The sequence below is a fragment of the Chelonia mydas genome, chromosome 2, assembly GCF_015237465.2.
Source record: "Chelonia mydas isolate rCheMyd1 chromosome 2, rCheMyd1.pri.v2, whole genome shotgun sequence".
In the NCBI taxonomy this organism is placed as follows: domain Eukaryota; kingdom Metazoa; phylum Chordata; order Testudines; family Cheloniidae; genus Chelonia; species Chelonia mydas.
Window position 1 is genome coordinate 225,090,292 of NC_057850.1, and position 26,196 is coordinate 225,116,487.

General features: G+C 42.8%; 1 protein-coding gene across 2 annotated transcripts in view; it reads right to left on the bottom strand.

Moving 5' to 3' along the window:
• Positions 1-26,196, bottom strand: part of NEBL (nebulette) — a 379,942-nt gene that overhangs the window by 225,284 nt on the left and 128,462 nt on the right. For both annotated transcript variants that reach the window (XM_037890826.2, XM_043541304.1), the window contains exon 3: positions 24,178-24,262. In XM_037890826.2, coding sequence (XP_037746754.1) covers positions 24,178-24,262 — 85 coding nt within the window. The remainder of the gene's footprint in view (positions 1-24,177; positions 24,263-26,196) is intronic.

The window sequence follows — 26,196 nt, forward strand, 5'->3', positions numbered from 1 at the left end:
GGGAATAGGTTACCACAAAACGTTAATTCATGTTTATTGCATATTGGGAAAATATGTAACTATGGGAAAACCTAACTATGAGTTTGAGACATTTCTGCTCCCTGAATTTGGTCTCTCAATCCACTAGTTAATGATCACTTTAAATTTGACTTTTCACGTGAGAGGGAGCTGAGGAGCATACTGAAAGAAACAATGTTGTAGCCTTAAGCGAACTCCAGAGTCCCTTGAATTAACTAAACTCACAGGTTGAGGTTGTATGCATCAGCAGGAAAAAGTAACCATATCTAAAGAGGAAGAGAGGAACATCATTGTAGAAACTTACAAAAGGATGAGACCAGCTTAAAAACATTTCAAAAGGACTGATACAATCAGACAGAATGGAGTCATTAATCATATCCTTTCACAAAGTTAATACAAAGCCATGAGAATAAGGAAGAGAAAAAAAATGTAGAGAAAAATAAACCTTGCCTATATTGATTCTCAGTCCTGAGTCTCTAAAGAAGTTCCTGGGGAAACTGCCACTGAGAAAACAAATTAAAAAAAATGTTTCACAATAGCAAGATGGATGACTACAAGCTTAATTCTTTGATAAGCAACAGGTCAGTACTTCTGAGAAAGTAAGATCTTTAAAATGAGTAAACTAAATTGAATCCACTAAATGTCACAACATGGAATAGGAACCAGGTTAATCCAATGTTCATATACAAATAATTCATTGTCATAATCTCACGTTGGAAATTTTGAACGAGAATGTACCCACCTAAATACTCATATGCCACCACCATTTCCTGTGAGGAGCACTCTCGTCTCCACTGTACAAATGGAGAACTGTGTCAGACAGAGATTATGAGAACTGATCACTTAAAGCAGTGGTGGGCAACCTGCGTACCTGCGGCCTGCCGCTTCCCGCAGCTCCCATTGGCCGGGAACGGTGAACCACAGCCACTGGGAGCCACGGGGGGCAGTGCCTATGGATGGTCAACGTCAGCAAAATGTCTCGCAGCCCACAATCAGATTACCCTGATGGGCCAGAGGCGGCCTGCAGGCCAAAGGTTGCCCACCTCTGACATAAAGTCTTTAGCTAAACTAGGAAATGAACCTAGACCTCCTCCTGTAACCCAACATCTTTGAAATACTGACAGACCCCAGTCCTCGGTGATCAGGATCGAACCTAGGACCACTGAAGCTTAGTATATGAGTCTCTAGTGCATGAGCTAAAAGCCACATCATGCCTCTTAGCCAAGGCCGTAGCAGACTCACCAATCTCTAGATGGTCTAGGTGCCACTAGAGGGGAACAGAGTGCCACACCAAGCAGGTATGGGTTATACTTTGACTATAAGACCTTCCTGAAAGTTCTCTTTTCTTCAGTATGGTGCAGACCTTTAATTTTGGGGTGGAAATATAAACATTACCATACTGGATCAGACCAGTGGTCCTCTTAGTTCAGTATTCCATCACCAATAGTGGCCAGTACTAGGTGCTTCAGAGCAAGATACTGTTCTGGTAGTAACAGAATACTGGACTAGAGGGACAAGTGGTATAATCAGAATGTTTATAATCCCAGAAGAAAAAGATCTGCAACACACTGAAGAAAAGAGAAGTTTCAGGATGTTCTTTTAGTCAAGGAATAGTGTTGAGATTCAGGAGATCTGGATTCATTTCCTAGTTCTGCCAGACTTCCTGTGGATGAGTTTCAATCTCTGTGAGCCTCACTTTCCACAGCAACTACCTTGTGCTTTGTAGAGCTTGACGTAATTTTTTGTGCAAAATCGTGCGCGCGCGTGTGTGTGTGTGCCAAAAAATGCTGAGACAGTCATCTGAAACAATTTGCAAACTTGGGTCAAAAAAGAAAGAAAAAAAATATGCCAAAAGAATTCATGCTGACTATTCATTTCAGAAAGACTTTACATTTTGGAATTTCTCCTGGTTTTATTTAAGAAAAAAAAATTTTTAAAGCCTCAAAATAAAAATGAAACATTTTATTTTGGGTGATCCAAAACACTGAGGTTGACACAAAACTAAATTTGCTTTCAGTTTTTTTGATATACACCCAAACCTAAGATTCAGTTATGCACACAGCCCAAGTGATTTGGTTCTTGATCTCAACTTGCCTTCAGTTACTTAAACAAATTTTCACTTAATCTTTTTCCCTTAGTCTTTCTACAATAACATAAAAAACCCAGAGCTGAACCAGAACCATTGACCTCAGTTTCCTTTGAGACAGTTGCACATGGCAGCCCACCAACTGTTAGCAATCCAGAATGGACTGCAACAACAGGAAAAAGCTTGGGGAAAGTACATGAGAATCAGAAAGGAAAACTGGCTAGAAATATGAAATCGACTAGTCTATTTGTATTGCCCAAGCTCAGTGAAGGGCAAAAATAAAAACAAAAACTGTGAAAAATAAAGTAGATTTCAGGTTGTTTTAATGTTTGAGGTCCTGGTAACACAATGTATTATTTTAATTATGAATTTTTAACCTGTGTCCCTTCAAAAAGTTCTGTATTGCCACATTAGCAACTGAACCAACAGAGAAAGGCTGTGGACTCTGTGGATCTGTTTATCACCTTTTTATTACTTCTGGTTGTACAACTGGAGTGGTCTGCCTCATTTTCATTCTCATTGATCCTCTGTGATTTTCCACTGAGGTTGTCCCATTTATGGTACATTTTCTTATGTCGAACAGCCAGTCTGTATAAGCAACAGTTTTTGTTCAGTGGGTTTCTTTTTTAACAAGCCTAACTTGTATCTCTCAACTGTCTTTCATTTTAGTGCCAAAGTTACCTACCTTCTTCACAAATTTAGTATCCCCACACTTTTTACTGTTAAAAATTATTTACATCAGAAAAAGAAACATGAAACTAAAGTTACAGGAACATTTTTTACACTAACAGAATGAATCCCATATCATTGTAAATTTCCAGCAGGAATAATATTTTTGTGTCCCTCATTTTGGGTCTTTGTCATATATTGTGTCCCACTTTTGGGTCTTTCAAAAACCTATTTTCTCCTGCTATTGTGTATGTAACTTATAGTCTTTTCAATTTTGTGGCCAATAAGAACAGTTTGTCTGGTTTTAAGTGTGCCAACCTTCTTTTGAGTCTCCCCATGTGTTATGATGTTTCCTGGTGTGCACTTCCATTCTGGTTTCCTCAACAGAAGTACATCAGGACTTTTCACACCACTATTGGCACGCTAGTAACAGTACAAGCACTGGCACAGACAGAATTTATTGGCACCAAACCCAATAAAGAGACAGTGAAAAGTTTTAGTGCAGACAAGGACGAAGTGGCACGTACATTCTGACACTGAGTGTGATAGACATAGGGCTTGGCTATACTTACATTTTATAGCGCTCTAACTTGTTGGCTCAGGGCTGTGAAAAATCACCAACCCCCCCCCTCGCCCAAGTGCAGCAAGTCAGAGCACTTTAAAGCGCTAGTGTAAACAGGCTCCGAGCGCTGCGAGCTAATCCCCTTGTGGAGGTGGATTACCAGGAGCACTGGGAGAGAGCGCGACCACACTCGCACTTCAAAGCGCTGCCACAGGAGCACTCCCGCAACAGCACTTTGAAGTTTCCAGTGTAGCCATGCCCATAGTATACATGTATTAACGTGGAAATTTGTCTAAAATTTCTTCAGAAAGTTATACCAGTGCTCACCTCTTCTGCATATCTTTTTCCATTATCTTTTTTTGCAGGGTTCATTTAACACTTACTGTATCTGAAAATTATGAAACAATACTAAAGATTTCACAAAAACTTTTGCTTTTCTCATGTGATGAAACCTGGAATTGTGATGATGTGTACTTGGAACTACCCAAAATGAATGACAATTTTGAGACTAGGGTTGTGCAAATAACTGTTTGGTTTGGGGGCAAGAGTGAAAAATTGAAAAAAAAAATTTTAGATCAAACCAAAATGAAAATGTTTCAAAATTTTCAGTGAACTGGAATTTCAAAATGAAGTTTCACTTTGTGTCGACTCCAATCTTTCAGCTGACCCAAAATGAAATTATTTCAAGGTTTTTTAATCTTTTTAAATGTTCTATATGAAATTGAGGGAAATTCCTAAGCAAAATGGCTTTCCAAAATGAAAAGTCAAAATGTTCCATTTCAGAAATGGCATAATGAACCGTTTCAACATTTACAGGTTTTTTTTGCAACTGAAAAAGTTTGTCGAAATTGACCCAAATTTGCTTATTGTTCTGGTTGATCTAAATCTGCATTTCTTGGTTAGAAAGAGCTGGGTGAAAATTTTCTACAAAACCTATTTAAGACAAAGCAAGACAAGAACAAAAGCTGCTAGCCTTACTCACACATAATACCATTGAGTTCAATGATAAAATTTGGCCCATAAAAGAAATCAAAGGAGGAATGTCCAGCTCTCAACTTCAAAACCCATAATAAGAAACTTTAAAGAACAAAAAGACAACATATTTTCCTCACAAAAACTACATTAAAAAAACCAATGTATTTTGTGTGATGGAAAATTACAAAAGATCAATGAAAAAGAAAAAAAGAAAACCCCCTAGGATGTGCATCCAGAACAAAGAACCAAGGTGACACTAAAACAGTAAGTGAGACCATAATAGCACTTTATCACAAGCCATTCTTCTCTGCCAGTTCAACCAGCAATCCAAGACTAATATCCTGGATACCTCCAAAAGAAACTCAATAGCATTTTATCAGCTCCACCTCTGAAATCAAAACACCCTTAAAAACACTCAGAATCTGTCAACAACATGAAAATTACTTAGTGTATTGCACAAAGAAATTCCTCATCTGTCTTCCTCTCTGTTTTATTAGATACTGCAGAACTTGATACTTTCTGTTTGTTTCATTTCACACAGCAGCGGCAAGCTGCATGTTAAAGCACTTGTTTATTTCCATACGCTGGAGCGTCCTCTGTGACAAAGTGCTACCAGGCAGGCAGGTATAGTGAGGGAAGAGAAATGCTGCAATTACTACAGCAGCACTGGGACCTCGGAGGTGAAAGCAGAAGAGAAAAGGTAGTTACAATTGTCGGACAGTGGTTCTCCATCTTTCCCCTCCCATCTAGCCAGGGTATAGAGAAGAACCCCTCTTCTATTTAGCAATTTGGGAGAAGCAGATTAGTTTCAACCTCCAGCTGGAGAACCCCTTTTCTAAAAGACTGAAATCTGTTCTGACAGCTGCACTTCCATCTTGATCTTAGAATTTTTTGCTGATTTGTTTAAATTATTTAGGACCAGGATGGCTCTGTCCCCGATGCAAAGACCATAAAATGAACCCTTTGACATCTCTCTAACCTAGGGACTGGCTTGATAGCTTCAACAGTTAGGAAATGGGGAAACTGCCTTCACCATTCAGGTATGCTTTACCAGACTCTAGTATGTGGGAGTGCAGAGGGGGAGCAAGGGAAAAATTGCGGCAAGCTGTTTGATTAATTCTACTGCACAGACTGTCAACTACCTCCAGCACCCTCAGTCTGAAGAACTGGTGGGTGACCCCTAGTGCTGAAAAAGTGAGATTCCTGCCTTCCCTCTGCAGACTTTTCATCTCCTCAGACAACTGGAGAGACAACTGTTGCTGCCAAATGGCTATCTGGAGCAGCGGTTCTCAAACTGTGGGTCGGAACCCCAAAGTGGGCCTTGACCCTGTTTTAATGGGGTTTCAAGGGCTGGCTTAGACGTGCTAGGGTTCGGGGCCAAAGCTGGAGCCCCAGGGCTTCAGCCCTGGGTGACTGGGCTCAGGTTGCAGGTCCCCTGCCAGAGGATGAAACCCTTGGGCTTCGGCTTTGGCCCCCCAGGGCTTGGGGAAGGGGAGGCACTCAGGCTTTAGTGCCCCCTCTTGGGGCCATGTAATAACTTTTGTTGTCAGAAGTGGGTCTGTAGCGGGGTGGTTACCCACTCCTGCCCTGAAGGGCTGAAAAGCCAGCCCTTGGAAAGGGCTGGGGGCTAGAAGCTGGGCTGAGTGGGGAAGTAGCCGCAGCTGGCCCTTATAAAGGCTAGGAGCCAGAAGCTCAGGTAGACTCTCTCTGGCTGGAGAGAGAGACAGGCCTGGCTGCGGGGGAACTCACCTGGGGGACCTAGAGTTGGGAAAGGCGGGGCTGGGGAAAGGCCGCAGGAGCTGGGAAGCCCTAGGCCAGCAACTCCCCAGGCTGCAAGGCTTGGTCTCAGGCCCACATAGGTATTGGGGTTGCAAAGGGACAGCCTGAGGGTGGGTAAAGGCAGCCAGTCCAAACTCCTTGTTGCCTGTGATGATTGGCTTTTACACTGCAGTCCACCCCAGTGCGCGGGGCTAGACGGTGACTGGCAGTAGCCACAACTGAGGCAACGTGGGGATAGTGGATGAGGGTTCCCCAGGGTGGGGAGACCCAGGGAGTGGGGGTACTGCCAGAGGGCAGCACCAAAGGCAAGGGTACTGGGTCCAGGAGGGACACGGGCCAGTGGTAAGGCGGATCACCGGCCTGCAGAGGGCACTCTGGGCTGGAAATTGAGCTAATTCCCAAGAACGGCCAGCAGGAGGCGCCGTGGGGTGAGTCCGAACCCTTACAGGGTTGCAGTGCAATGAAGTTTGAGAACCCCTGAAGACCTCTTGGAGCAAATTTGAAAATTGTTTGCAGATTCATGATTGGGCTTGCCTTCTTCTGATTGTTTTTCTGTACTTCTTCCTCATTTGCTTAGCTGATGGAGTATTTTTCTCCTGTAGTTTCGAAGACTGTTTTTTTCCATTACTTCTCCAAAGAGCTTGCCCTGAAGTACTTCTACAAAGCTATTAAGCAGCTGCTTTGGACATCCATCCTCCACTCTGGTCCACAGGTATCATTGGCTAAAGTAGTTCATTCCATGAACTTCATCATGAAGACAAGGGAGTTAAAAAAAACAACAAAAAACAGAAACCTAAAATAAAATAAAATGAATCAGAGGCTGCTACCAAAGATATTTGGTGAAGGTCTGGTTTGAGTTCTTTGGACATGATGAGTAAACTTTCCAAATGAGAATCAATCCAGCCAGCCTGAGCAAAACAGGTCAAGGCTCCTACTACCCTCAACATGGTAGAAACTGCCTTACAACTGTGCCCTACAGTGAACCCTACTCTGCAGTTTCTGGGTTTCTTAGGGAACAGGACACTTTCTGAGAGAATCACCAGTTCATTGACCGGGGGCTATCAGCCACATCAACCTCGAGAAGCATGACTTAGGCCAACTCAGATTTAGACATCATGCAGAATTTTTGCATTTCTCTCCAGTGTATTCCGTTTTCTGATTCAGATGCTTCTGCTCTGATGTAACATTTTCCATAGCTGGAGTTCTCTCTTTTTGTGGTCTCATTTTCTTTCTGAACTTTCACTGCTTCCTATCTAGACAACTATAGCCTTCTGGAGCATGAACTCACAGCAGTTTAGGAAAGAATTTTTTCTGGGTCTCTTCCTCTCAAGGCTGGAGCCTAAGAGCTCACCCTCCTCTGAGGATGAGCATGAAGAATAGGATTTGTGATTACCATATTTTCTCCCTTTATATGAAACTCAGCTTTTCCCCTTAGAGAGAACGAGATGCTTCAAAGACAATTTTGTCATCATTTCTCTCAACACTATTTGGCTTTTTTTCCTCTGGATATCAGAGAACCGAAGACCCTGAAAGATCTTGGCGTGACTCTTCCCATTTTCTTTTATGCTTCCTCTTGGACCTAAACAGGGTAGCGTCTGTTAATCTTCTGCAAGGGTCTGTGGCATACCAGGGGTATGGGAGAGCAGCCCATCTGGTACATCTCATGCTGGAGCTGGAATCTGTGGAGGTACCTGTGCCACTGAGTCTTCCTCCTTACATGGCACCAAGACCTCCTTACCTGTCCCCTTCCCCATGAAGCTGCTACCATAATCGCCCTTCATACCACTAATGCCTCTGTTTCTGAACCGTTTGGGCTGGGAAAGAACTGAAGCAGGACAGCTACTCTCGAGCTACATGTTGCTGCCACATGCAGGCACTGAGCAACATATCCTGATACAGGTTAGGGGGACCAGTGACTAAGGCTGGAAGCCAGAGCAGATAGGCAAAGATTGTTCCTAAGCAAAATAAATATATACATACATACATACAGAACTCTCCTGGCTGCCAATGCTGTGAGAGAGAGAGTCACAGCAGGCACCTGCTGTAATTGGGACTTCTTCTTGGAGGGATTTTCCAGCTCAAGGCAAGTGTCAGGGAGAACGAGGCTGTTGTATGCTATGGAGTAAGTTTCCCACATAGGTAGAGAACATATTAAACCCCAGCAAATTGGAGACAGTGAATACTCCCATGGAAGTACAAAAAAGAAACATTTGGGAGACAGATTGGTAGATCAGTAGATTTTTGTCTATGCTCTGCAGTTTGGGAAGCAAGAGGTCTTCCACTGTTGATTCTACCAGGCGGCAGACTGATCTGGGGAGTTTTTAAGCAGGGGAAGCCAAAAATCATCAAGTGACTAACACATATGACCCTGCCTCCTCCAACTGCAGAGCTGAGGGAAAGACCACTTAAGCAATAGTGAACCTGGATAGAAAACAAAATGAATGCTTTCAAATTATGTTGTTTGGAAATAGATCACTCTCTAGAAAGCTTTTAAATGATGTTGCTTGGCTCCTAACAATATAATTTTAAACTGTTTTAAAGAGCAATCCATATTCCACTGCCTCCTCTGGGAAAGAGCATTTTAGTATTTTGTTGTTTTTGCCCTCATCCGATCATGTCAACATGACAGGCTGGCACCTGATACTGACCTTAATGGATTCTTTATAGAGGCCCCAGCACTTGGACTTAAAATGCGGCCAATAATTTATAACCCTTTAAATGAAAAACAAAAACATGTGTCTTTGGGGTTGTACAGTGTGTGATGGTGCTGCCCTATTCCTGCATCCCTTGTTTTGTAAGGGAAATAACTTCTATAGCCATGGATTTTTTAAAAGCCTGAACTCCAGCAGATACACATTAGAGATGTTTACACAGAAACTAGAGTGCCAGAATATTTATGAGAAAAGCATTCCACATTCACTGGTCTTCTTACTCAGAAGCCAATGTGGGTTTTCTTAAGTTGCCTACCATAGAATTCATTTCATTTGCCTGCAGAAATTGTAACTGCACTGGCAAGTGACCCAAGCACCACTAACTGTTACTGTGTGACAGCAATAGGCTGATTCTCACCAGCTAATCTAGGTTTCATGTGGGGTTTTTTCCTGTCCCACATAAACGGAAGTTTCCAGTGCACAATATTCAGATGGAATGAGATCTTCCTGGGGGCAAATTATACCACATCTATGTAATATGGGGTTCTTGCAATTTCTTCTGAAGATGCATCAGATACTAGCCACTGTTGGAGACAGGATATTGGACTAAATGTACTGCCGATCTGATCCAGAATGGCAATTCCTAAATTCTTATATTACTCAAACATTATAATTCTATTTTGTGACAAGATTCAAAAGAGGTTCTCTTAAGTTCTTGGAAACTTTATTTCAACATCAAAGCAATTTACAAAACAGGGCACTTCATAGAGCTTTGAGGTGCTGCCATGGTTCTGTTATAAAGTGAATGATGATCGAGGGTTATGCCAATTTTAGAAGTAGATAAATTTTACACTGGAACTTTGTGCAACCACACCCCACTAGTAAATGGCAACCATAAGCTTTTTCTTGTCTGCAGAAGGAAGGTGTCATCTAAGACAAGCTTTTTTTCATAGCATCCAAAACTTGTCCATGTCTGACATTTTATGCAAATTGTTATTGAGCTCAGTTGCATGTAAATGTAAACTCCAGCTTAAAAAAGACAAGTGTGGATTTAGTGCTGGAGAAAGGCATCGCTTTGATGGCCCCGGTGAATGAAGCCCTCTATATATACACAGGACAGTGGCTAACCAAGCTCCCCCACGTAAACTGCCCTGCCAGCATGCTTCAAAGCTGATGGGAGTGGGCTTCCTCTAAGAGCAATAGGAGTATTTCAGTCTCTATCCTCATTCAGTTCTGGCAAAGACTGACCATTTGTGCAGTGATGTTGATGAATTTGTGAAATGGGATCTAGAACTGAGCCCTACCAAACTAATCTCACAGAGGGTACCAAACACTGATTAGATATGAACAACTTTTAATTCCTTTTGAGTTGGTCTTGTTTCACATAAGAACCCTATAGGTAACCTCTGTATCTCATTAGTGGATGGCTCCCCAGAGTCAGGGAGAAGGGGGACTGCACCTGCCTGGGAATCAGAGGGAAACTGCACTGCTGAAGCCACTCCTGATTTTGTCGACCATCCTGAACCATGTGAGAGTCCATGGTGTGCCTAAGTAAACTCTTTATCTGCAATATTTTATCCTCAATTAAAGCTACTGAGGGTAAGCACAACAAAAACAACCCTCCATGTTCAGAAATGGCATCATAAGCTATCAGCAGGAAGGAACCTCCATGAAGGCGTCTGTGTCAACACTTGTTTCCTGAAACAAGCAGCTGCATCAGCTGGGTTCATGTGCCTGCATTACCCCAGCAGGTCTGCACTCTCCCATCCACTGGTTCCCCCATCCCTGCCACTATGAAGGACCATTCTCAATGTACAAACATGCCAACGTGGGACATTTGCAAATGGGACAGCCGCCGTTACTAACCAACAATGGGAATTAAACTTTAGAGTTAAAAGAATGAGGCTTTACAGCTTTTACTAAGGAGCCAAATTTCCAAGCTGATAGCTGTCACGGGCTCATATCCTCTGCAGATTGGGCACAAAGGGGGACATACAACACACACTTTGAACAAAGTATGTGAGAAATGACTACAGTGTAAAGCATGTGTATTTTGGTGATTGACACCATAATTTACAAGTTATGATAGTTCTAATGTATCAAATCTTATTGAAAGCAGTATTTCTCCCTGTATGAATAACATGTAACCTTGCCAGCCACATATATAGACAGCAGCAGGTGAATCCACTGACCTTGAGATCCCCAGTTTAAACCCTTACTTGAGCTACAGAATTAATTACTAACACTTTAGGAAACCAGCCACTGGAGGACGACATGACATACTTTCCCAGTGTGTTTCACAACTAGCTGTAGAACACTGGTTGTAATGTTTTATGCACAATACCACCTAGTGTCTGGACAGTATAATACAGTTTAAAATTCCATTACACCTCCCGTTCAAGTTCTACATTCCTACCATTTACAATATTTACACTATCACACTGTCTCTGAAGTTTAGTATGTATCAATCTGTTAAATGTCTCTGAATCATACTAGTTTTCTAATTACACAACCCGAACACATAACAACTTGGTCATCTGGCTGCCCATTAGCTGCAACAATAGGCTGTGGGTTAGTCCAGAATTCTTGAGTCGTCGTCTTAGTCTGCATCCACCATCTGTAGAGTTTGCTCTGTCAATTGTTTCTTCTGAAGAACAAACTGTAGATGTCAATGGTTTTTGTTGAACTTTCCACTGTCAGTCTCAATTATCATAGAATCATAGAATATCAGGGTTGGAAGGGACCTCAGGAGGTCATCTAGTCCAATCCCCTGCTCAAAGTGGGACCAATTCCCAACTAAATTGCTTAGAGCAATTATATATGCTCTGAGCACTGAATTCCTTTTCTTTGAGTTGTCCATCCCTTTTCTCCATCCAATTTGACACAAATACAGTCACCAGGATCTAGGCCTGAAAGTTCTCTAACCAAGTGATTCTGTTGTAGAAGTGTTCATAAGCTCTTTCAGCCTTTTTATCTAATTTGGCTACTCTTTTCACATCTGGCCACTTTGGAGATAGTTGCAAAGTTGGAAAAGTAGTTCTGCATTGTCTTCCCATCGGGAGTAGTGTTGGACTATATCCAGTAACCACTATTGGTGTCGATCTGTAACTCAGAAGAGAAAAGAATGGATCTCCCTGGTGCAGGATTTTCTTGGCTCTCTGTACAGCACTCTGAGCCTCTCCGTTCACTAGTGGGTAATGTGGGCTGCTAGTCATATTTTCAAAATAATATTTTGTTCAGATTGACAAATTCTGCTGCAGTGAATTGTGGCCCATTGTCCATCACTACTTGTTCTGGAATAATAATGTGAGCACTGCAACATGTTATGTCTTTCACGTACATTATTTCTATATATCTGGAAAAACAGTCCACAGCGACTAGGTAATGGTGATCTCTGAATCTGCATAAATCTGCAACTAGTCTCTTCCAAGATCTGTCTGGTAAAGGTCTTGTTGTTAGTTAAGGTTCTTTGTGTTGTGCTGGCCTGTTAGTTCTGCAGCATTCACATGCAGATGCTTTATATCCTTGTTGACGTCCAGCCACCACACTCACTAGTTGGCCTGTTCATGGCATTTAGATCATCTTTGATGTCCTTCATGAATTAGATTTAGGACTTCTCCTCTCATTTTATTTGGAATTACGATGCAATTGCCTTTAATCATGAGTCCATTTGACTCACTTCATGTCCATGCACTGCAAAGTAGTCTCTTGTCACTTAGTGTCCCTTAGGGTAGGTCTACACAGCAATTAAAAACACTCATGACTGGCCCATGTCAGCTGCCTTGGGCTCACAGACTGCAGGTATAGACTTCAGGCTTTGGCTGGAGCCCAGGCTCTGGGATCCTCCCTCTTTGCAGGGCCCCAGAGCTCAGGCTCTCACCCGAGCCTGAATGTCAACCCCATAATTTTACAACCCTGCAGCCAAAGCCCTGCAAGCCCAAGTCAGCTGGCCAAGGCCAGTAGTGGGTGTTTAATTGCTACGTAGACATACCCTTAGATACTTGCGTCAGCTGCCTGTAATGTAACTTAGAACTTCATGAAGTTGCAGGTTTGTTGAGGTTGCGTTTTGTAGCTGGAGTAGTCTCTTTTCCAACACCGGTCTGGATGTGTCCACAGCATCCACGTAGCCTCTGCATCATCTTCAAGCTCACAGCTAGTTGAGTGTAATGTTGGGCTTCATGACAGAGTGCCTGCTACTATCAGATTTTTCCCAGGAACATGTTTAGCAATTGGGTTAAATAACATTAACCTTCGCGATAGACACTGGCGTCCTAGCAGTGCTTTATCCAGGTCTTTTCCATTGACGAGGGTTACAAGCAGTTTATAGTCTGTTATCAGTGTAAACTAATCCAGTCCACAAAGTTCTCACATGCCCATACACTTGCCAGGTACTCCTTTTCAGTCTCTGTACATTGTTTGTGGAAAAAGAACCGTATGGTGGGTGTGGTATGGTATGGTGGATCCCACGCTTTTCTTGGCGGGAAGGGCTAGGACACCACCCCTTGTCCCTGCTCTTGGGGCGCTGAGGGCTCCGCTAGTGGCCTGGGGAAGTGGTAGAGGAAGGAAGCAGGGAAGGGGCCTGGGTTTGCTCCTCACTCTGAGCCCCAGCCCCTCTCAACCACGGCTGGTTTCTTACCCTCTTCCCCCTTGGGTAGGGTTACTCTCGGTCCTTAATGCTGTGGGAGGGAGTCTCCCTGCCTTGCTAGGGCAGGGTCTCCCTTCCTCCGGTCTCTGGTCTTTCAATTCTCAGCAACACACCTCCAAACTCCAGTCCTCTCTCCGTCCTCGCACCACCCTGTCTGCCTGAAGCAGGGGCTTTTATTAGGTTCCTGACAGGGCCTTAATTGACTACAGGTGCTCCAATTAACCTGGAGTAACCTTCCCTAGTCTGAAGGGAACCACACCTTAAGTAGCCTACGGTTTATATATGTCCCCTGTACCACACTCCCACTGCTCCCTGGCCCCGCTGTATCACGTTTTTCTGCTTCTCTGAGCAGGCAAGAGCAAAATGCAACTGGCTTCCGCTCAGAACAATGTTGCTGCAACAATACACTACCTAGCCATAGCTGGCTACATCTGCATTGACCACTGTGGAATTGTTCACATTGTAGATCTTGACAGCTGGAGATGTTGAGATTATTTCTTTTACCTTTTTGAAGGCACTTTGATTTGGCCCCCTAGCCAAGATGTGTTGGATTTTAACACTTCATTCAGTGGTTTTGCCACAGTAAAAAGGTTTTGTTCGTATCAACGAAATGACCATTCCCAATGTACTTCTCAGTTCTGGTACATAAGTTGGTGCATTCAGTTCTCAAACTGCTTTTACCTTCTCCGAGCTGTGTTTGTCTGTCCCAAAAACTCAATTTGGGGTAGGCGGAAAATGCATTTTTCCTTGTGGTTTCAGTACAGACTAATTGATTAGGCTTAAAACTCTATGGAGGTTTTGTTGTTTTCTTCCATCAATGATCCATATATAAGACTATTGTACATGAAAACTACAGCTTCATTTGTGCTTGTTAACACTTCTTCCATCTTTCTTTGGAAAATCTCAGGTGTACTGGTAATCACAAAAGGTAATCTTGGAAAGCAAAATCTCCCAAAGGGTTGGATAGATGTAGCCAGCTTAGCACTTTCTTTGACTTAAGGAATTTCCCAGAATCTGCTCAAGGCATCCAGTTTGGAGAATACTGTAGCTACTTTCTCTTTCAGAAAGAAGTCAACCAGTGTGGGGAGGATACATTTTTCTCTCACAACTTCTTCACTAAGAACATAATAATGGCCATACTGGGTTAGACCAAAGGTCCATCTAGCCCAGTATCCCGTCTTCTGACAGTGGCCAATGCCATGTGCCCCAGAAGGAATGAACAGAACAGGTAATCAATCAAGTGATCCATCCCATTCAAGCCCATTCCCAGCTCCTGGCAAACAGAGGCTAGGAACATCCCTGTCCATCCTGGCTAATAGCCACTGATGGACCTATCCTCCATGAACTTATCTAGTTCTCTTTTGAACCCTGTTATAGTATTGGCCTTGACAACATTCTCTGGCAAGGAGTTCCACATATTGACTGTGCATTGTATGAAAAAATACTTCCTTTTGTTTGTTTTAAATCTGCTGCCTATTAATTTCATTTGGTGACCCCTAGTTCTTGTGTTATGAGTAAATAACTCTTCCTTATTTCCTTTCATCACACCAGTTATGATTTTATAATCCTCTATCATATCCCCAAGTCATCTTTTCCAAGCTGAAAAGTCCCCGTCTGATTAATCTCTCCTCAGATGACAGCAGTTCCATACCCCTAATCATTTTTGTTGCCCTTTGTTGAACATTTTCCAATTCTAATATCTTTTTTGAGATGGGGCGACCACATCTTCACAGAGTGTTCAAGATGTGGACATACCATGGATTTATATCAAGGCAATATATTTTCTGTCTTATTATCTACCCTTTCTTAATCATTCCCAACATTCTGTTCACATTTTTGACTGCTGCTGCTGCGCATTGAGTGGATGTTTTCAGAGAATTATCCACACTGACGCCAAGATCTCTTTCTTGAGTGGTAGCAGCTAATTTAGATCCCATCATTTTATATGTGTAGTTGGGATTATGTTGTCCAGTGTGCATTACTTTGCATTTACCAACATTGAATTTCATCTGCCATTTTCTTCCCCAGTCACCCAGTTTTGAGAGCGCTTTTTGTAGCTCTTCGCAGTCTACCTGGGACTTAACTATCTTGAGTAGTTTTGTATCATCTGCAAATTTTGCCACCCCACTGTTTACCCCTTTTTCCAGATCATTTAGGAATATGTTGAATAGGACTGGGCCCAGTACAGACCCCTGGGGGACACCACTGTTTACACCTCTCCATTCTGAAAACTGACCATTTATTTCCTGACCCTTTGTTTCCTATTTTAACCAGTTACTGATCCATGAGAGGACCTTTCCTCTTATCTCATGACTGCTTACTTTGCTTAAGAGCTGTTGCTGACACACCTTGTCAAAGGCTTTCTTTATTTGGTCCATAGTGGTAAGAAACAGAATAACCAAAACTGGTTTAGACACTCTACAAGACAGTGCGATGCAGTGGACAAGATGAGGGCTTGTCGTATAAGCCCTGGTTTACACTATGGGGTTAGGTCAAATTTAACCACGTTAGGTCGATTTTAAAATGACTGCGTCTACACAACCAACCCTGTTCCATCAACCTAATGGGCTCTTAAAATTGACTTCTGTACTCCTTCCCGGTGAGGGGAGTAGCGCTAAAATCGACCTTGCTGGGTCGAATTTGGGGTGGTGCAGATGCAGTGTGACAGTATTGACCTCCGGGAGCTAACCCAGAGTGCTCCAATGTGACCGCTCTGGACAGCACTTTAAACTCCAATGTACTAGCCAGGTACACAGGAAAAAACCCAGGAAATTTTGAATTTCATTTCCTGTTTGGTCAGCGTGGTGAGCTCAGCAGCACAGGTGACCATGCAGTCCCCCCAGAATCGCAAACAAGCTCCAGCATGGACCAAAAGGGAGACAATGGATCTGATTGCTGTATGGGGAGAAGAATATGTGCAGGCCGAACTCCAATCAAAAAGAAGAAATGCTAATATATATGCCAAAATCGCACAGGGCCTGGTGAAGAAAGGCTACACCAGGGACACACAGCTGTGCCGCATGAAAGTTAAGGAGCTCAGGCAAGCTTACCAAAAGACAAAGGAGGCAAATGGTCGCTCCGGGTCAGAGCCCCATACATGTCGCTTCTATGATCAGCTGCATGGCATTCTAGAGGGGGACCCTACCACTACCCCACCACTGTCCGTGGACACCTGAAAGAGGGGAGTCTCACACAACAGGGAGGAGGATTTTGTGGATGAGGAAGAGGAGGAGAATGCACAGCAGGCAAGCGGTGAATCTGTTCTCCCCGGCAGCCAGGACCTTTTCATCACCCTGGAGCCAATACCCTCCCAAGGTGGGATCCCTGACCCTGAAGTTGGAGAAGGCAGCTCTGGTGAGTGCACATTTGTAACTATAGCACAGGGTTTAAAAGCAATAGTGCTTAATGTTTGTTTGACCCTGAGCAATTGGGATGCATTCGCAGACAGTACAGCTACTGGAAAAGTCTGTTAACGTGTCTGAGGATGGAGCGGGAATCCTCCAGGGACATCTCCATGAAGCTCTCCTGGAGGTACTCTGAAAGCCTTTGCAGAAGGTTTCTGGGGAGAGCTGCCTTATTTCATCCTCCACGGTAGGACACTTTACCACGCCAAGCCAGTAGCAAGTAGTCTGGAATCATTGCAGCACAAAGCATGGCAGCGAATGGTCCTGGGTTTTGGTCACATTCAAGCAACATTCGGTCTATATCTTTCTGTGTTAGCCTCAAGAGAGTGATATTCAGGGTCACCTGGTTGAAATAGGGGAATTTTTGTAAGGGAACAGTAAAAGGACCCCGTTCATGCTGGGTTGTTTGCACTTGGCTAAAAGGGATAATCTGGGAGAATAGCCACGGGGTGGGAGGAGAGGTGAAGGGATCATCCCAGAGAATAGCCACGCGGTGGCGTGGGGGGAGGTGTGTGCTGCACATCCACCCAAAAACCACAGCCCCTCTTTTTAAATGTGAAACCCAACTGGCATTGCTTGCTATGGGAAAGGATGGTGCTGCAGTTTGAAACCATTCCCACAAGTTATGAAGGCGGAAGAAGCCAACTCCGCATACCAAAAGGCTTACCAAGGCTGCCTGGAAACCAAATTCTGTTGCCCAGCCATCTGTGGTGTGTCATCATACTGACAGGCGCTCAATATAAAAGGCAAAAGGCGACCTTGTACCTAAAGCACATGTGCTGTGAATTGCTTGATTCACTGTGAAAGTCTCTCCCTTTTGTTCTCAGAAATGTATCATCTTAAATTTTACAATCCCTTTTTATATCCCCCCAGGTGCAAATGTTTCTATGCTCCCCCTGTCATCTTCGTCCCTGAGGTTATCGCAGATTAGAAGGCGAAAAAAACGCACTCACGATGACATGTTTGCCAAGCTCATGCAGTTCTCCCGCACTGATAGGGCACAGCTTAATGCATGGAGGCATTCAGTGGCAGAGGCCAGGAAAGAATTAAGTGAGCACGGAGAGCAGAGGCAGAACGCGACGCTGAGACTAATGGGGGAATAAACAGACGTGATGAAGTGCCTCTTGGGGGAGCAAGCGGACATGATGAAGCATCTGTTGGAGCTGCGGGAAAGCCAACAAGAGCACAGACCCTCCACTGCATCCATCGTATAAACGCTTGTCCTCCTCCCCAGGTTGCATACCCTCCTCACCCAGATGCCCAAGAACACGGGGGAAGGCTCTGGGCACCCAGCAACTCCACTCCAGAGGATGGCCCAAGCAACAGAACAATTTTGATTTGTAGCGTGGCTATAATAAGCAATGTGGCCTTGTCCTTCCCTCCTCCTGCACCGCACCCCACCCGGGCTACCTTGTCAATTATCTCATTTTTTTAAAATTAATAAAGAAAGAATGCATGGTTTCAAAACAATAGTTACTTTATTTCCTTTGCCAGCTGTGATCCAAGCGGGGAGGGTGGCTGGCTTACAGGGAATTAAAATCAACAAAGGGAGGGCGGTTTGCAGCAAGGAGAAACACACACAGCTGTCACACCATAGCCTGGCCAGTCATGAAACTGGTTTTCAAAGCCTCTCTGATGCACAGTGCGCCTAGCTGTGCTCTTCTAATAGCCCTGGTGTCTGGCTGCGCAAAATCAACCGCCAGTCGATTTGCCTCAACCTCCCACCCTGTCATAAACGTCTCCCCCTTACTCTCAAAGATATTATGGAGCACACAGCATGCACCAATAACAGTGAGAATATGGCTTTCGCAGAGGTCTAACCTACTCAGCAAACTGTGCCAAAGTTTTAAACGCCAAAGGCACATTCTGCCACAATTCTGCACTTGCTCAGCCTATAGTTGAACTGCTCCTTACTGCTGTCCATGCTGCTTGTGTATGGCTTCATGAGCCACGGGAGCAAAGCGTAGGCTGGGTCCCCAAGGATAATTATTGGCATTTCAACATCCCCAACGGTAATTTTCTGGTCTGGGAAGTAAGTCCCTTCTTGCAGCTGCTCGAACAGCCCTGAGTTCCTAAAGATACAAGCATCATGCACCTTTCCCAGCCATCCAACATTCATGTCAGTGAAACGTTCCTTATGATCCACCAGTGCTTGCAGCACCATTGAGAAGTACCCCTTGTGGTTTACGTACTGGTTGGCAAGGTGGTGCAGTGCCAAGATAGGGATATGCGTTCTATCGCCCCACCACAGTTAGGGAACCCCATTGCAGCAAAGCCATCCAGTATGACCTGCACATTTCCCAGAGTCACTACCGTTGAAAGCAGCATGTCAGTGATTGCATTGGCTACTTAGATCACAGCAGTCCCCACAGTAGACTTGCCCACTCCAAACTGATTCCCGACTAACTGGTAGCCGTCAGGCGTTGCAAGCTTCCACAGGGCTATCACCACTTGCTCTCAACTGTCAGGGCAGCTCTCATCTTGGTATCCCTGTGCTTCAGGGTAGGGGAAAGCAACTCACAAAGTTCAAGAAAAGTGGCCTTACTTGTGCGAAAGTTCTGCAGCCACTGTGAATCATCCCATACCTGCAAGACTATACATTCCCACCAGTCTATGCTTCTTTGTCAGGCCCAGAATCTGCATTCCACTGTATCAACCAGCCCCGCTGCCACTATGATGTCCCAATTGCCACAGCCCATGCTTTCAGAAACGTCTGTGTCCATGATCTCATCACAAGCACCCTCATGCTCTTAACCTGGTTCTGCACGTACTCCAGGATAATGCGTGAGATGTTTACAATGCTCACAAGAGCAGCAGTGAGCTGAGCGGGCTCCATGCTTGCCACGGTATGGCATCTGTACGGGTAACCCAGGAAAAAAGGCACGAAACTATTGTCTGCCATTGCTTTCACGGAGAGAGGGGGGAGTGACTGATGACATGTACCCAAAGAATAGCTTAAGGTTGGCAGGGCTGTACTTCAATGTTTTGGCCCCATGAGGCATTGGGAGCTTAATCCAGAATTCCAATGAGACTGCGTGAACTGTGGGATAGCTACCCACAGTGCACCGCTCCATGAGTCAATGCTAGCCAAGGTATTGAGGATGCACTCCGCCAACTTAATGCGCTTACTGGGGACATACACAATCGACTGTATAAAATCGATTTCTAAAAATCGACTTGTAAAAAAATAGACCTAATTTCGTAGTGTAGCAGTGTAAGAGACCTGGGTTCTGAGCCTGCAGTGACCTTTTACAAGTTCTCTGTAAGTTTATTAAAAAATGGGTGTGGGAGAGAGTTATCAGAAGCTCTTCCTTAACTGCCTCCTAGGTTGGGGTTCATGGCTTTAGTTAGTAATAAAGGTAGTGAGTTGCATGCGAATTTCAACATCAGTTAAAAGAGGTGAGATTTGAAGTTATTGTCGCCTCTTTTCCAACTCAGGGAACAATCCTGTAGGCTAGAAGGGCATTTGATAGGGAAAAAGTCAGTGTCTCTCCCACTTTCCCCTTCCCTCTGGAAGTGAGTAACGGCATTCATGACAAATCAGATTTGTCATCAAATTCAATGGGTTCAGCTTAACATGGACATTTTTCTGTTATGGCTAAAAAGTTATAAAATCACTATAGACCAATAATGCAGATACTCACTGACTTATGCAATCGTTCCGCTCCGGAACGCCTTGCATAACTCAAATTTTGCGTACGTCAGAAACGTACACCCAACCATTACGCAAAAAAACCAAACAAAAAAAAACCCTCCTATTTCTAGCTTACGGAACTTTTTCCGTAAGTGTGGATTTGCGTCAGTCGGGTCTTGCGTAACCCAGGGAGCATCTGTACCAATGTATAACTGATATTGTGGGAATCTGCACGTGACAAGCAACAAAGTGGACAAAGGACTTGTCCCAGGGTGTTTTAGATTTCTTGCAGAAAGGGTATGAAGAAAAATGAGAAAATCCAGTGAAAAAACTGCAGAAGGATTAACTTTAGAAATCTTATTATTCTTTCTGAATCAATTCATCTTCATCAATCCCCCATGAAAAGTTCAAATAGGACTCAAAGTTTATATTCTATGTTTTGGGTTTACCCATTTCAAAGAAGTTTTTATAAAATAAAGGTTTAAAGCTTCTGTTAAACTGAACTCTATAATACAACCTTAACTATGGTGCTGCTGCCACCGCACCATAATAAAAATAAGCAAACTGCAGCTCTCTAAGCTACTTAAATCAAGATGAAATGTAACTTCCACAGAACCTTCCTCTTTACAGATAAGTGTATCCATATGTTGCATGGCAGAACTTCTGTAGGCCATATTTGGTCCGTGGATCAAACTTTAATCACACCAGAAAAAAATGTTAAGTCTTCCATATATGTATTACTGTAAATATTGACACCAACATTTTCCGTTACAATTCCCATTGCTTCACCCATTCTTCTATAAAGAGCTTCCCAAGAGGAGAACATTAAAAGATATCTTCTCAATTCTGCTTTCTGGGCTTTTGCCACATTACTCCAATTATTGGTACTGTGAGATTTGCAAGTAAATTTCAGTGCAGCAAGATAAGAATACACCCATAAATAGCCAACCATCACAAGAATAAAGTTCAGTAAAGCCTGATCAATAGTTTTATATAAGGCAATTTCCAAATAATGCATAAAAGTCAAATAATAAGAAAACAAATAATTTGAAAACAAATATATCAAGATGTTAAGAACTGAATGACAATGGAAACTGGAGATTATAGATACCACAGAATACCATAAGCAAATAAACATGCATATTTTGTTTATGTAGAGTCAAAGAATTATGTATCAGTTAACAAAATTTTTATTTTCCTTTTACTATGCATTTTTAATGCCTCTCATTAACCTGGCTGTGGCAATTTTGACTGGTAATATTTTAATGGCAACTTGAGTAAAAAGAGCTTTATACATGAATTCTTATGGTATATATTGGGACCACCTCCACCATTTAGGCAATCATCCAGGACAAGCAAATATTAGGAGCAGCTAAATATTTAATAACTGTGTTACTGTAGGCTGAAATGAGCCAACATTTTGTGGTTTGCTTAGTGCATAAGAACCCCTTGGGCCTGATTCTGATCTTACATACACTCTTGTGACTCAGGAATAACTTAAGTGATGACATTGTCCAGCTATACCGAAAGGAGAACAGGAAACACTTGATAAGGATTTAATCAGGCTGCAACTTTATTATTAGATGTCTGGGACTACCTGACAAATAAAAGCGTACAGTGCAGGTAAACCCTGTTTGTTTTGTAATTACCCGGGAAGGAGGCTTCCACCAGCTCCCCCTCTTTTTCCATCCAGGTCCCTCCAGCAAATCCACTGCCAGAACCTAACCATCCACACCCCTTCATAGGAGGGGTAAGATGGGCTATAAGAAAGGGGGGTTGGCTCCCTGCCATTCCAACCATAGGAACCCCAAACCTCACACCGTTCCATTCCTTTAACCAGCTCCTCCTTTTTAAGTCCTTTATCAGGCCATTTATCTGGTCATTGGATGCCTTCCCTATGCAATACCTGCACTGGACATCCGCCTCACACTTACCAAATAAGTTGCAACATATAGCCTACCACACCTTTTGCGCTCACCATAATAGGTGTTCCCTAACATCCGCTGTGAGGAAGGTGAAAAAACCCGACTCCACCCAAGCCAATATGGTGGTGAGGGAAAAAATTCCTTCCCAGCCCCCCCTAAAAAGGAGCATCTAGCACAATGTCCACAGCAGGTTCAAACCCACCTGATAATCACACCTCAGGGAGGGGGAGGGAGACGGGGTGCTGCCTTGCCTGCTGCATGGAGAAAGGGGTTTCCAAAGCCAGCACTTGCACCTTTAAAGCCTTCCACCCTTACAAGGGGGTGAGTCGGTGTTGCAAAGCTAACCAACACCACCTTTCTGCAGCAGTTTCTGATCTTGTTCTCCTCCCTCCCACTGCCATAAAGCTCTACTGTCTTCCTCCGGCAAGCCTGGACAATGGCGCCCCTACTTTCAGTGCAGGGTGGTCAATCACATTACAATGGTGTAAATACCAGTGTTAACAAGGTCAGAAGTGGGCTCCCTGAGTTAGCCATGGTATTATTATTATTATTTATTTGTATTACCATAACACTTAACCCTAGTAATGAACCAGGACCCCATTGTACTAGGCACTGTCCAAACACGGAAAAAGTCAGTCCCTACTCCAAAGCCATACAAATAATTTTTCAACTGAATTACAGTCCTTTAAACACCAATACCAAAAGAACGAGGAGTCCTTGTGGCACCTTAGAGACTAACAAATTTATTTGAGCATAACCTTTCATGGGCTATAACCCACTTCATCAGATGCATGGAGTGAACAATACAGTAGGCAGGTACAAATATACAGCACATGAAAAGATGGGAGTTGCCCTACCAAGTCGGGGCGGGGTCCAGTGCTAACGAGGCCAATTCAATCAGGGTGGATGTAGCCCATTCTCAACAGCTGACAAGAAGGTATGAGTATCAACAGAGGGGAAATTACTTTTTGTGGTGACCCAGCCACTCCCAGTCTTTATTCAGGAACCAATCCCTGCAACAAACCCCATTAACAACTCTGTCCTCATGTCTATTCAAGGGACACCATCACAGGACCTAACCACATCAGCCACTCCATCAGGGGCTCGTTCACCTGCACAGCTACCATTGTGATATATGCCATCGTGTGCCAGCAATGCCCCTCTGCCATGTACACTGGCCAAACCGGACAGTTTCTACACAAAAGAATAAATGGACACAAACCAGACGTCAAGAATCGTTACATTCAAAAACCAGTAGGAGAGCACTTCAATCCCCCTGGACACTCAACAACAGACTTAAAAGTCATTCTTCAACAAAAAAAAACTTCAAAAACAGACTTCAAAAAGAAACTGCAGAACTGGAATTAATTTGCAAACTTGACACCATCAAATTAGGCCCGAATAAAGACTGGGATTGGTTGGATCACCACAAAAGGAAATTTTCCCTCTGTTGATACTCACACCTTCTTGTCAACTGTTGGGAATGGGCTACATCCACCCTGATTGAATTGGCCTCATTAACACTGACCCCCCAACTTGGTAAGGCAACTCTCATCTTTTCATGTGCTGTATATTTATACCTGCCTACTGTATTTTTCACTCCATGCATCTGATGAAGTGGGTTATTGCCCATGAAAGCTTACGCCAAACAAATTTGTTTCTCTAAGGTGCCACGAGGACTCCTTGTTGTTTTTGCTGATGCAGACTAACACGGCTACTCCTCTGAAACCTAATACCAAAAGAACACTCATACTGCAATGAGAAGCTGATAGAAAAATTGACTTGATTATCTAATATTAGTGAAATACAAGAACTAAGTCAATGATTACCTGACTTTGCAATTCACTTTGTTGCTTCAGACGAAGGTTTTCTGGTGTATCTGCCACTGTAGTGAAGGACTGTTTTGGGTAGTGTCTAGAAAAAAAATCACAACATCAAATAGGGAATATCTACATGTTCTGGAAAGTCAAATGCATCCCAATATTCTTTGCCACTTCATTTCAATTAAAAGAAAAGGAGTACTTGTGGCACCTTAGAGACTAACAAATTTATTTGAGCACAAGCTTTCGTGAGCTCCAGCTCACTTCATCAGATGCATGCAGTGCATCCGATGAAGTGAGCTGGAGCTCACAAAAGCTTGTGCTCAAATAAATTTGTTAGTCTCTAAGGTGCCACAAGTACTCCTTTTCTTTTTGTGGATACAGACTAACACGGCTGCTACTCTGAAACCTTTCATTTCAATTGACAGCTGGATTTCATAGTTGGCTAGTTTTATGTTAAAACTAGTTACTATAACATTAACACAAAGATATTTTACCAGAATTTTTAAGTCATGCATTGCACAAATATGAGTGAGTTACTATAATTAGTCTAAATGCCATATATCCACTGTGAACACTAACTAGTCAGCATGATTTGTGCAAAATTTGTTGTGTAGTATGAAATAAAACAGATACCATGCTTAATTGTGTTTTTCCCTATGTGCTTGGGACATTGCTATACTGAATTAAGGCTAAGCTAAAATGCATTAAAATAGAATTGCTTAATGGAAAAAGAAAAGCCAAATAAATCGTATTTAGAATACCAACATGTTTGGGATGAAAACCACACCAGTGCTGAAATCTACAGGATCCAGCAAGGTTATACTGACATTACACGTACAGAAAGGTCAAACCTTTTAATGTTAATAGTGTCAACATACTTCTATACGTAAAAATAAATGACATCCAATATCAAAGACTGCACTGCAAAAAAACTCAGTATTGAAAGTTACTGTGAATCTCTTCTTCAATTTAAAATTTTATATCATTGTAATATATTCTTGTTATTTTCTATTTTACAGATACCTTTGACAGTCAAGTCATGCTTGTATGACTCCCCTACAGAACAATAATTTGTTCATTTTTCATGCTTTTATCACAAGTCTTTTTCTGAATCACCTACAATTAAAAAAATTTATAGGAAAGATGGGAAACAAGAAAACAGCTAAACCAAGACTTGCTCAGAAGCAGAAGTATTGTAAAGAAACTGATTCTTACAACCTTCTTGCTAAAAGCTTAAGTCTTAATCCAAAAGCAAAGATTCAATTTATGATTATGCTGACGCACCCATACATACATTTAGATATCTTGTTAGTTTATCATATAGTCTGCCAACTTTCTCATTTGGATATCAAATATTTCAGAAGTTTAGTTAAAACATATATAATCTTCATACAGCAATGTTTGCAATATAATTTCCATTGTAAAACAAGGCTATAAATAAATTGTCAGAATACTTAGGATATACACCATAATACTTTGCCATGTACAAATTCAAGGTGTTCTCTAAAGGATTATTTCAGCAACTGGTGCAATCTCTAAATCAATGTACAACTACTACTAAAAACTGATTTTTTTTTTTGCCAGAAAATTGGGCCTTTCATAAAACAAAATTTTTCATGATAAGTCTCTGCTTTCTGTGGAAAAATTAGACTTTTCATTTAAAAATTAAATACCTGAAAACTGGAAAGTTTTTGGTTTTCAACCAAAGCCTGAAAACTTTCAATTCAGAAATGTTGGTGTTGATGCTTTTATTCAGATATCTCATGTCCCCATTCTTTTATGTGGGTCAGGTTTCCCAACCACACTATGGCTGCCATAAAGCACCATGGTAGGTCAGAGCCCAGAGCCAGCTAATATCAATATCTGCTAGTTCCCAGCGAGTCTTGGAACAGATACAGGAATAGGGTGGAGTTTACAGAAAAGTCATGTTCACAGATCAGTCCTATGGATGTAAACATGTCAGCCTACTATAGCACCTCTTAATTACATCATCCAACTTATTCCAGCTGTAAAATGGAGTAAGTC